Genomic DNA, 11,450 nt, shown 5'->3' with positions numbered 1-11,450 from the left:
ATTGATATCCTCTGTTTTTAACCTTTTCTGGCCGCTTTTTAAAGCCACAAAAAGGCAGAATTTCATCTCAAATGCACCTCCTGAAGTGTCTGTAAACCCTGAAAGATCTTGTATGTTTTCTCTTGATTCAGGCTTTATCAGCAGGTTTCCACGGCAGGGACTAGTGTGGGGCTCCCTGGTGGGTTCCCATGCTCTGTGTTTCCTGTGCAGATCAGTGAGCTGAGCTGAGCTGATCCCCCGGTGCTCCCCTCTCCTCATTCTTTGCAGATAGAACCAGGAGATTGACCACCCTGGTGAGCCTCAAGAAGCTTGTATCTCAATCCTGCTGATAGCAACAAACATACACCACGGCCGCCTTCTCCCCAGCAGATGGACTGCTGTCAAAACAAAGGCTCTCTTGAGGAGATACTGTGACAATGAAACAGTTTCTTGGAGGGTGGAAGCGTCTGATGTTTCTTGAGCTTAACTTCATGTAATCATAGCTAACAAACCGACACAAATATACACACATGTAGGTAAAGTTATTTCGCTGAGTTTTTGTTTTAAGAGCTTTCATCTTTACTCATCTGGCTTTCTCTCACATTCATATTGCCCCTCGCCCCTCTAGGTGTTGTAGGTCCAGAACCCCTAAGCCATAAATCCTATTAGCCAAGGATTCTCTGGAGCATTATAAGTCGTTTTCCCATCTTTCAATGATTGCATTATCACTTGCTACCTGAGAGAAATGTTTATTATTATTACTCTATATTATTAATATGTATGTGGTATACAACCAGAAAAGTACAAATTCAAAAACACATCCTACTTCTCTCTCTTAGTACAAAAAAACAAACACATTTCTATCAATACTTTGTGTTGTTCCTACAGAAGTTGAAATTGATTATTGAAGCTTTGTGAGAAAGCAAGTGCTTAGACCCCACTCTTCCTCTGTGGTGGCAACTCTCCCTCCGCCACCTCAGGCTTACGGCAAATTGGACATGGCAGGGCCGGCCCGGGAGACGGAAGTTCAGACCCTGTGGTCGGAGGTCGCGTCACTCTATGGGAAATTATGTGTCATGATCAACCTTGTGTGCTGTTTCACACGCCGCTATAATGTGTGTGTGTCTCATTCAGTTCATCTCCCTTCTGTTTTTTTCTCCATTTGTGTGGTTGTTCATTCGAGGGAATACAATTGACTGAGAGAAAGCTGACGATAAAGCCATGTTGTTGTGTGTCTGTAATTCAGGTTTTTACCTCAACTGTGGCCTCCGATTCTTCATGGGAATCTCATAGCCTATTCATAGTAGTTCATTATGAACACACCCCAGATTAAAGACGAGTAGAGAAGTATAGTGCAGCAGGAGCAATTTCCACTCATTCATCTCCACTGCTGATGAACAGATCTTGTCTGAATACGTGAACAGGGCCACAGGTGTGTCAAACTGCTAATCGTTAAAACAGCTAAACACGTTTTTCTACATCTGGCTTTCCCACACATTAACAGATCACTGCCTCAACAGACATTCAATTTGAGATCATTTTTCTCTCTTGGCATACAATGTACATGTTCTGCTGATAGTGAACCAATGCATGACATCGTGACATCGTGACATCCTGAAACGAGGGAAAAGTCCAAATAGGAATCACATCATTCTGCACGTCGAGTTTTAAGTAGCTTTCTTATATTTAATTCAAAATGCGTTTCCTATCTATAACTTTGCATTACCGTCAACATCTTGTGAATGAGCATCCCCCCCCCCACGCCCCCCACCCCCCTTCTACTTCCTATCCCAGAGTACGTTGCAGAACCTCCACAGAGCCGGAGGGCAAAAGCTTGGTATGCTGGCTCTTTTGTTGGTGAGAGGGCTTCGCTGCATGCCAGGCCGAGCAATCCAGCCAGCCACAGGGGTCATCAGAGGGAGGAGTTTTGATTATGATCATTATTTGGTAAATAAGATGTCAACAAGGTGTTTCCTTGACACTTTATTGAGTAAAAGGAGGAAGGTGCAGAAATGAACGCCCCCTTCTCAATGGGACTTCTAATCTCTTCTTTCATGTCCCATCTCGTCTGAAGGGTTTCGGCTTCGGCTGCCATGTGCTAGTTTGCCTAGGCCTGGCACTTCTTACTTGCAGGTGGGGTGAGTATCCTGGCAAGCATGTGTTTATAAAACCCACTTGTTTGGGCACAATACTTGAACTAACTTCTTTTGAGAGAACAGTGTGAATCAGTGCAAAGCCTTTTCCCAAAGTCCTTTAGAAGGCGACAGCCCATTGAGAGGAGAGAAGGAGGGATTACCTTCCTCGACAGTGGTGCATTTCCGAGAGAGCTGATTAGCTCTGCATTCATTGTTAAATCGAGCAAAGGAAGGCCCTAGAGGAGTGAAAGGATCCAAATAGGTGGGCCCAGAAATAAAACAGCCGCAGGAAGCCCTGCACAGGCAACCCAAAGTTTTCCCAACATTTCTTTTCCCCCTCTCCTAAGGAGGTGCGGCGTGAAAAAGAAGATTAGCATACAAAATTAGAGGCAGGATGATTTTTAAGGGCAACTTGCCTCATGCCCTCCACCCCCACGGCCCTACTCTGTCTGGACAAAGTTAATTAAACTAGTATTAAACAGTAAAGAAACTTCCAAGCGCTTGGGAGTTAGGGGGCTCTTTGAGGATTACCATGATGAGGGAAAGAACGGGGAGGTATTTGTTGAGTCGAAATTGAGAAAGGCGTGATGGAACGAAGAGTACGCTCGAAAGGGTTTTTTACTCTTGTTGGTTTGCCCCAGAGTATCCTGACCCCGATGTGAACAATGTGAAAGGAAGGTTGTGTTTACTGCAAACCATCAGGTATCACTGCCACAAGGAGGAAAGAAGGATCAGTGTCTTCTTCAGGCGAAATGAAGATGGAAGGATTTATTATTTTGTCATTACAATTTAATAGAAAACAAACCACGAAAGAAACTAACAACAAGACCAACTAGGAAATGTGCAATAAATTAACAATGTACAGTACAAAGTGCTTCATTTTATATACAATTAAATACATACAGAAGGGCAGCAAAGATCAGGGCGAGCAAGGGGATGGGAGAGGAGAATTTACCCCCACAATGTTAAAATATTTCTAAATAAATTCAACGCTTGGTAGTGATAGTTGAAAAGTACAAAGATTACTGGTGGGTCTTTTAATGGGAATACAACCGGAAGGGTTCTTAAAAGTTGGGATTTTATAAACTATTTAATGTGTATGTATGAAAATAAATAAATCATGTTGTCAGAGAAAAACTCTTCAAATGCCCAGTGGAAAAAAATGTATAAAAATATATCTTAAATACATTTATACCAAAACTTCTAGAAAGTTGTAAACTTCTCTATCATGTGGCTTCGTGCACATCCCACTGTCTTTAACTTTTAATACAAATTTGACAATGAAGATGTTCTGAACTTGTAGTTTTGCTAAGCGTTTGTCCGATACACACACACACACACACACACACACGTTATGAATACACAGAGAGAGATTGAGTGTTGACAGGAGTTGCAGTGGGATATGATGACAGCGTTATGAAGATGCTCAGTGCTTCTTCCTCAGTCTGAGGTTCTTCCTTCGGCTACTGGCACTCTCATTTCTTCCTCTCTGGCCTCCTTTCTTTACACAAAAGTACTGAGTCACTGTCTTCCTGCACTGCTCACACTTAACCGTGCAGCACCAGTGGAATTTACAATTACAGCTCGACACTATCTCAGCTTTGCGTTCCTCCACAGCCAGCCCGCACTCCCCGCAGAGCCGCTTGCAGCTTCGCTTCTCCCATTTGCTCAAGTTCTTGCCCTTCTTGAGGCACTCTCGGCCCTCTGTGCCAGGCAAGCCCAGTGTGCGGTTTTCCAGGCAGTAATCGGGGGAGTCTTCGAGGTGGACCAGCTCCTTGCGAGAGATGGAGTTAAAGGTCTCTGCGATGGCCCCCCGGTTGGCCGCGCTGTTCCCCGCTCCTCGGAGGAGATCTATCTTTAGAGCCCTGTGGTACTTCTCCTTCAAGTAGTTCCCCACTTCCCTGAATTCTGGCAGCTGCAGCCAACAGGTCTGAGTGGTGCAGCTTCCTGACACCCCGTGGCACTTGCATGTCTTCTGCATGGTCCCCTTCACAGCCTGGAAGCGGCAGAAAAACATTATTAAACCTATTTATAGTTCACTGTGTTAAATAAGCTTAGCCTCATATAAAACGATGTACAAGTGTGTGTGTGTGTGTGTGTGTGTGTGTGTGTGTGTGTGTGTGTGTGTGTGTGTGTGTGTGTGTGTGCATGTGTGTGTCTAAAAGACAGGATGTCCATTGTCTCTTGATTGATGTGTTGTCAAATGAACTGACTGAATTTGAAGTTTTTTCAGTGAAGTATAAAGAGGGATGAATACATTGAAAAGAAGAAATGATAGCTTCAAGGTCCATATGAAGTTCCATAGTCGTCCTCAGTGTTTCCTGACTTTACCCGACACAAACCAGCTGTCGGTTGAAAGGGGACGTTTTCTTTTCGTGAGGAGGGGATGAACTTTCTGTTGAGGTAAGGCTGAATCAAAGTTTCACATCGAGTCCTATTGTCCCCCCAGAAGAAATAGGAGTATTTATTTAGCATGTTCATTATCAACATGTTTTCTAGTGTGAGAAGACCCAATGGAGAGTCCCATTGAGTGGGGAAATGAAAAAAGGAGTTTTTTCTCTCTTTCTATCCCCATTTTTTTCTGTTACAATGATGCTCCAGGTGCCATGGGGATCCTAGGGCCCAACAGGGGGGAGCAAAGGCACCGTAAACAAAGAGCACTTCAGCTGCACGCCTGTGGTCCCCTCAGACTCCCTCGGGGCCAAACAAAGACCAACATAAATGTGGGATCCTTATTGCAAGAATAAAACTAAACACTTATTTTAAAAAGCAGCATAATACAGAATGCTGTGCAATGTCTGGCTCCCCAGGATCTCTAATTAAGCTTGCACCAGTGATCCTGAGATTCTCTAGTTGAGGTATTGTCACAAGGGGCATTCAGCACTAGTAAATAGGCCCTTCTGGTACACCGAACACACTGTTATTATTGGGGACGAGTGGCACCTCACATATAGCGACGTGAAAGGGATGCTTGGGTGGCACACTCAGTGTAATTCGGAGCAGGGGAAAATTATTCAAAAGGTGCTTTACACTGTGCAATCAGTTGGAGGGCCAGGAGACATTCCCAAAATATCAAACAAGCCGCCACCCAGTTTAAATACTGTATGGTTCAAATCCAGGCATTAACATCACACACTTGTGCTATACATCTTAAATCAAGGGCCCATTTGTCATTGCAGAGTGGATGGAGTGAAGTAGGATTAGCCACTGTACCTTGCGCCCGGCCTCGTTATTGTGGAGATTCATGGCCGCTCGTGAATCCTGTCCAGTCTCCATCGCGTCGACAAACTGTTTGGAGATGGCCTCGCCAAAGCCAACGTTGTCGCTGCAGCCTCCCCAGAGCCAACCATGACCACCTGGGAGAGCGAAGAAGAATTAGGTTTCAATCATCTGTGCCATCTGATTAAAAAGTGGGTATTGACCTGTGCACATGTCGGCACTTCTCTGACCTCGTTGTCCGTTCCTGCTGTCATCACAGCCACAGTTGTCAAAGTCTGCCAGACTGCAGTTCCTGGTTAAAGTGTACATGACTCCAGCGGAGCTGATGGCGTGAACGAACGCAGTCTCCCGATTTGCTGTCAGTAGAGAGACTCGTTATCAGCTTATCTCATCACACAGATCCATCTGTCTGATCCGTTCTCTCAGCACATTCACGTTACATATTTAGGCATATTTCTTATTTCTAAAACAGTTTCAAAAATCTTTGACTTAATTAGTCACTTTTCAGTATTCTGCTCAGGCCCATACAACCAGACTGAAGGGTATCTCTATTTCTAAGCTGTCCCTTCATGAAGTTAATTTTGTATTGCCGAACAAGTTTGCCTCTTTGTCTCCTGAATCTCAGTATATCAGCAATTCGGGGGGGGGGACAACCCTCCCCCTCACACAGAACCTTGAAGCATAAGCAGACAGTTGCAAAACACAATTGTAACATCTTTGAAATTCCGTTAGCCACGTTTCCCGCTCAGAGGTGGACTCTCCCTCCGCCTGCAGGCCAGAGGTGCTGGAGCTGGTCTCCGAGGGCAGTGCACTTACCGCTGCGCAGGCTGCTGTGTGTGGACAGCTGCAGGGCTCTCTCGGGGCAGTTCCAGCGGTCCCATGCAAACTGGTATTTGCACTCCTCTATGCCACTCTGAGCTCCTGCTGCCACACTGCTGGAGTAGATGAGGTACGCCTGCAGCAGCACAGACGATGGGTAAGTTAAACCCATCACATGATGCACTCTCATCGGTCAACAATGATAACAACTCAGTGGAGATGTTTCTGAAGCATCTGGCTTGATTTAATACCCGGATTACATATCAGCATCGTCTTCGGCGAAAATGAACCTGATCCAACCAAATTGGTAGAACAGAAATCATTTGTTTGAATAAATCGCAGAAGCCCCCGAGCCCAGAAGAAAGAAGAGATCAGACACTTGAAGGCAAGCAGTGTCCACAGATCTGACAAATCATGAGAGCTCTTCTGCCACTTCTGGACACACTCAGGGTTCATAAAATCAAATGTTATGTGTAGAAGAAAACTATAAGAATGTTGAAGTGAACCAGCCTCAGTCCCTTTTACATGTATATCTCCCGATGGAGGGTCCAATGTTTCACTCTTCAATGTGCCTTGCCACTTTCCATCCCAAGAATTTAAAAGTGGATAGCACATCAACAGGTCCTTCATGTAGATTATAGTCCTTGTCAGTTTGATGACCAAAACAATGTGGACTGATTAAAACATTATTCTACTCTCTAAACTTTATCAGCCGCGGTGAATATGCTGAGTTGTTGAGTTCTCTTAAACCAGTACGCTCTGGCCTTGGCTTTCGCCCGCCTCATTGCGGCTCGTTCACACTGTGTGAACGATAATATAACTAATATGTCTCAAGTGGCCTTTGGGGAGATGGAGTGCCACCTCTTTCACAGGGGTCTGGTTCGCTAATGATGACCACCCACTACAGCAATGCCTGCCCTCGCCTCTTAAAAAATCAAACCTGCAGATACGCAGAGCCTCTGAATAAGGTCAAGTGTACGGAGGGGGGGAAAAACACAAAGGACCAAGAATATCACTGATATATCTTTAGTGCCATTGTTGCATATACATACAAGGTACAATAACTTGTCCATGCACTCGAGTTCAGATATCACAAGGACAACACAGACACCATGTTTTCTCTCTGTCTCTCTTTTGGGGAAAGGACAGGGAGAAAAGATCAAAAGAAAGTTGGCTTACCTTGGGTCCAGTCATCAAGAAATTATTCACTGACCTGGAAAAGGAGACAGATTATTCACTCAGGGAAGCTCAGTGTCCTCCACAAATTCCTCTTCTAACATCTCTCATTAGTGCCCTTTGTAACATGTTAAACCGTGACACCAGTGGGCATCCTAACCCAGTGACTAACTTAAATGCAACAAATTTTTTTTTCAAAATATCATATTAAGAAATACTAGCAATAATTATGTTATTAACAATTGATTACTTCATTGTGGGGGGTTGCCAGGTTCTGCAAACCTTCTAGACTGGTGTCCATCCTTTATATTGGAAAAATATTGTTGTTCTAAATGTTAGTAGTCCAATTTAAAATGCTCATGGGTTTCTCACTTTCTAAAAAGCTATAGAGGCTATCGATATCATTTTGTAAATTAATTAATAAATGGCTTTAAGTCATCATGTCCACAGTTTAAAGTGTTAATAACTTAAGTCGATTTTGGTCTTCAGCACTTTTCTAGAAACAAGCGGTCAGATGGTAGGTTGGAGCTTCACAACATGGCAACCAAAAAGTTGTTCTAACTAATGGTTTATAACTGATCTATAACGCATTAGTAAATTATTATTTTAACAATAAAGCCATTAGTTACAACTTATAACTCATTTATAAAAGATGCCTTATCAAAAAGTGGGATTGATGAAATGCAGAAAAACAAGATTCAGCAAATCCATAATTTACATTTCCTCACAATTGCAAATTCAAACATGTTAATATCGGTAAGGTTGTGCATTTTCTAATACAACCAAATGAGAGAGAAAAAATGCATATAAATAAGCTCTTATAAACAATACTTTAAAAAATAAATACTTGTTTTTCCACTGCCATGCAATTTGAGAGATAAACATCATCAGGACAGAAAGTAATCTGCATATTTAAGAAAGTAAATATCATATTTCATGATCGTTTAAACTCACCAGCAGCAGTATGGCCTCATGTGAGCCAGGAGAATGAAAATGTAATAGAAAACCTCCAAATGCATGAACATCCTGACAGGTGAGCGGGGTGACGGTGACTCCGAGCCCGTCCAAAGCCTGCAGACAGTCTAACGATGGAGAGGAAACTGAGCTACCAGCACATGCAACTTCACCGGGGCTTCTAAGATTCAAGGAGGGGGCTCTGAAATGGAGCTGCTCTCGTCCCAACAAGAGATTATCTGCTTAATTAAAGAGTTTCCCCCTTCTTACTCTCTTGGCCAATCAGAAGTATTGCACCAAGGAGAGACTGAAATGATCAAAAGGGCTCCACCGGCCTTCAGGGCCGGCCAACGGTAGGTTCCCTGCCTCTATTCAAGAGCAAAGGAAGATCTCTTTAATCCTATAGGAAAAGTGTAACACTGATCCCTTGAATTTTTGGCCGGAGGGAGAAAAAAAGTGTATTTTAGCAATCTAACGCGCAGTTGATTGCCGGGGATTACTAGAAGATAGTCCTGTGGAAGACGAATTGTTTGTTTGATAGCTAGGTTACAAATACTGTTCGTTCTTGAGGAATTAATTCATGGTTCAACAAAGGTGTGATTGAATCAATGTGTATCACCCTGAAACGGACTATCGCTCACATGGGGGACGACACAGCCATTTCATTTCAAAAGGGGTCAAACCGGCTCATTATATTGTAGAAAATCTGCGACAAATAAAAAACTATTTTCACTAAGGGATCGACTGCAGGTGGCTGCTATAGAATAATCATCGTTTGTTATTGTTTTCTCACGATCGCGCAAATGCAGAATTGCATTGAATTGGACTATCGGCCTATTTTTTTTATTATTTCGGACATTTCCTAACAAGAACATTACTTCTTTTCAATTTCATAAAACGGGTGATGTGCTGTTACACTGAAGTCATAATACAGAATTAATAATCACGTAATTTTGTACCGTTTGGAAAGAGTGTTTTGGGGTCGACGATTCACTTTAATCAGACCAAATGGACATTTCCATGTTTGTAAATTTCACGTTTTCCTACAATATTTCAATCATGAAATTATGAGAATTTAACAGCGAGAATTTCTCCGTTGATGAACCCTCCAGGGTGACGGTCTCGCCATTGATCAGATATGGGCATTTGCATCACTAATCCAGACGGTCACTACCTAACACTGCATGGAGGGTTATTCCCCAATAACCCCGTCTGACCCGTAGGACCCATTTCCTTTGCCACAGGCAGCCCTTTAGCAAACTTCTTGTGTGCAAATTAGGATTAAAGAAAGGTGATTTGAAGGGGGAGGGGGACTTCTGAGGGATGTTTTTGGATTAAGATTTACAAAGGAATGGCAAGTAAAGTTAGAAAACCGCAGGATCCATCCTGTTGTTTTAGCATTTTAATACTAAATAAATGAATCCTTGAAGCGTATCCATGCAGTGCGCGTGCACTCATGTCTAAATGTTATTGTAACAAGTCATTTTCCAAGAGTGAGGTGTCGGTAAACATCAACAAGTGTCACTCAATGTGAAAATAGCGTCCCTTCTGTCTTTGGTACACATTTAGTGTCTTAATGAAATGTGTCTGATTTGCGCCGATGGGAATAAAACATGTCGATCTATTTCTATACCATCTAAAGTTTGAGACATCAGAAAAATCTGCCAGCCGCAGCAATATTACATCAGTCAACAAGTCCTCAATGTTGCACAAGTCTGCAAGAATTGTTGAAATTGCATGAGCGTCCACAGTGAGGAGTCTGAGCTCTGACTGTCAACGTGATCAACACCGAGGTGTTGCATGCCACGAAGAGGATGGCCTGACAGCCAGCAGCCAATGGGACAAAGGGCTGATGTCACTGTTACGGCATCACAGATCAGTGGTGGTGGGACCACTTGCAGAACATTTGGACGGGCCTCAGTCGGACGGCTGAACTCTGGAGCAGACTGCGGCGTGTTGTGCAAACCCACCGACATTGAAACACGCAAATCGCATGTGCTGCTTTTCAACAGAGCGAATGCGTTTGCCGTTTCTTTGACTTGCCACGACGTCATTAAACAGCAGAGGGAGCCAGTTCACAGATCCTTCAAGATTCAAGATGCACACAGGCAAGTGACATGTCAGCAGGAACACAGTAGGCACAATGTGCAAATGAAACAACAACAACAACAACAAAAACAACACAACATTTACAGTAAGTGTGTGTGTGTGTGTGTGTGTGTGTGTGTGTGTGTGTGTGTGTGTGTATGTGAAATGTGTGTTTGTGTGTGTGTGTGTATGTGGGGGGTGGGTGTGGGAGTTCACAATCCTGATGGCCTGAGGAAAGAAAGAAACTCCGTCTCAGTCTCTCTTCTTGCAGCGTGACTATCTGCAGCTGCGCTGTTGCAGCTGGAAACAGTCTGTTGTTGGGTGGTCTGATGAGTGTCCATCCTGAGATCCTCCATCTCTGCTGCTCCTCCTCAGTCCTGCAGGCTGGGTCCTGTAGGGTGTATAGTGCAGTATGCCGAACAGCGCACTACTCCTGCAGAGCCCTCCTGCAGAGCCTGAGTGTCTGAGCAAACCAAAGCCTGGCCGCTGTGATCAGGACCAGCTCTCAGCTCAGCTCCAGAGAAGGACTCTCTGATCCTCTGGGATTTTTTTTTTTCAGCAGCTGCCTGAGGTGGTAGAGGCGCTGCCTTGCCTTTCTCACCAGAGTGTCTGTGTTTGTTGACCATGTGACCATTGACCATGTTGACCATTTGGTGACCATGTTGACCATTTGGTGACCAATTTGGTGACCAAATGGTTGAAAGCATACACTAAATCTTCTGTTTTGTTTTTGCTCACCCACTGCTGATCAAATGAGGCTTTTTCAAGTGTTGAGTCTGCAGTCTACCCTCCAGGAATCTTTAAGCAATATTAATGTGAATTGGTATCAAGTACAACAGCATGAAAGAGGCTGAGCCTGACAAGCAGAAGTAGATTCCCATAAGAGGCTTGTAGACAAGAGACGAGGCTTTCGATTATCAAGCGCAATATGTACAACAAAAAACAAGAGCGGCAAGATGATTATAAACTTTGGAGAAATGTTTGTGTGGAGCTGCTGATGGGGTCAGTGTAGAAAAGTACTTTACAGTCTGCAAAGATCCCCAGGGCTCCTATCACATACTGCACTGTGCAATGCGTTTA

The 11,450-nt window shown here is 43.8% G+C and overlaps 1 protein-coding gene across 1 annotated transcript; it reads right to left on the bottom strand.

The window, feature by feature from the left end:
* Positions 1 to 2,888: 2,888 nt before the first annotated feature.
* On the bottom strand, positions 2,889 to 8,449 carry wnt8b (wingless-type MMTV integration site family, member 8b). Its single transcript, XM_056435652.1, has 6 exons — positions 8,283 to 8,449; positions 7,332 to 7,365; positions 6,150 to 6,288; positions 5,564 to 5,689; positions 5,328 to 5,470; positions 2,889 to 4,110 (listed from the first exon to the last, which is right to left on the bottom strand). The coding sequence occupies exons 1-6, from the start codon at positions 8,351 to 8,353 to the stop codon at positions 3,541 to 3,543; spliced, it is 1,083 nt and encodes a 360-aa protein (XP_056291627.1). The 5' UTR covers positions 8,354 to 8,449; the 3' UTR covers positions 2,889 to 3,540.
* Positions 8,450 to 11,450: the final 3,001 nt, after the last annotated feature.

The sequence above is a fragment of the Pseudoliparis swirei genome, chromosome 17, assembly GCF_029220125.1.
Source record: "Pseudoliparis swirei isolate HS2019 ecotype Mariana Trench chromosome 17, NWPU_hadal_v1, whole genome shotgun sequence".
Lineage (NCBI taxonomy): Eukaryota > Metazoa > Chordata > Actinopteri > Perciformes > Liparidae > Pseudoliparis > Pseudoliparis swirei.
This window is presented reverse-complemented; position numbering and strand designations above follow the sequence as displayed.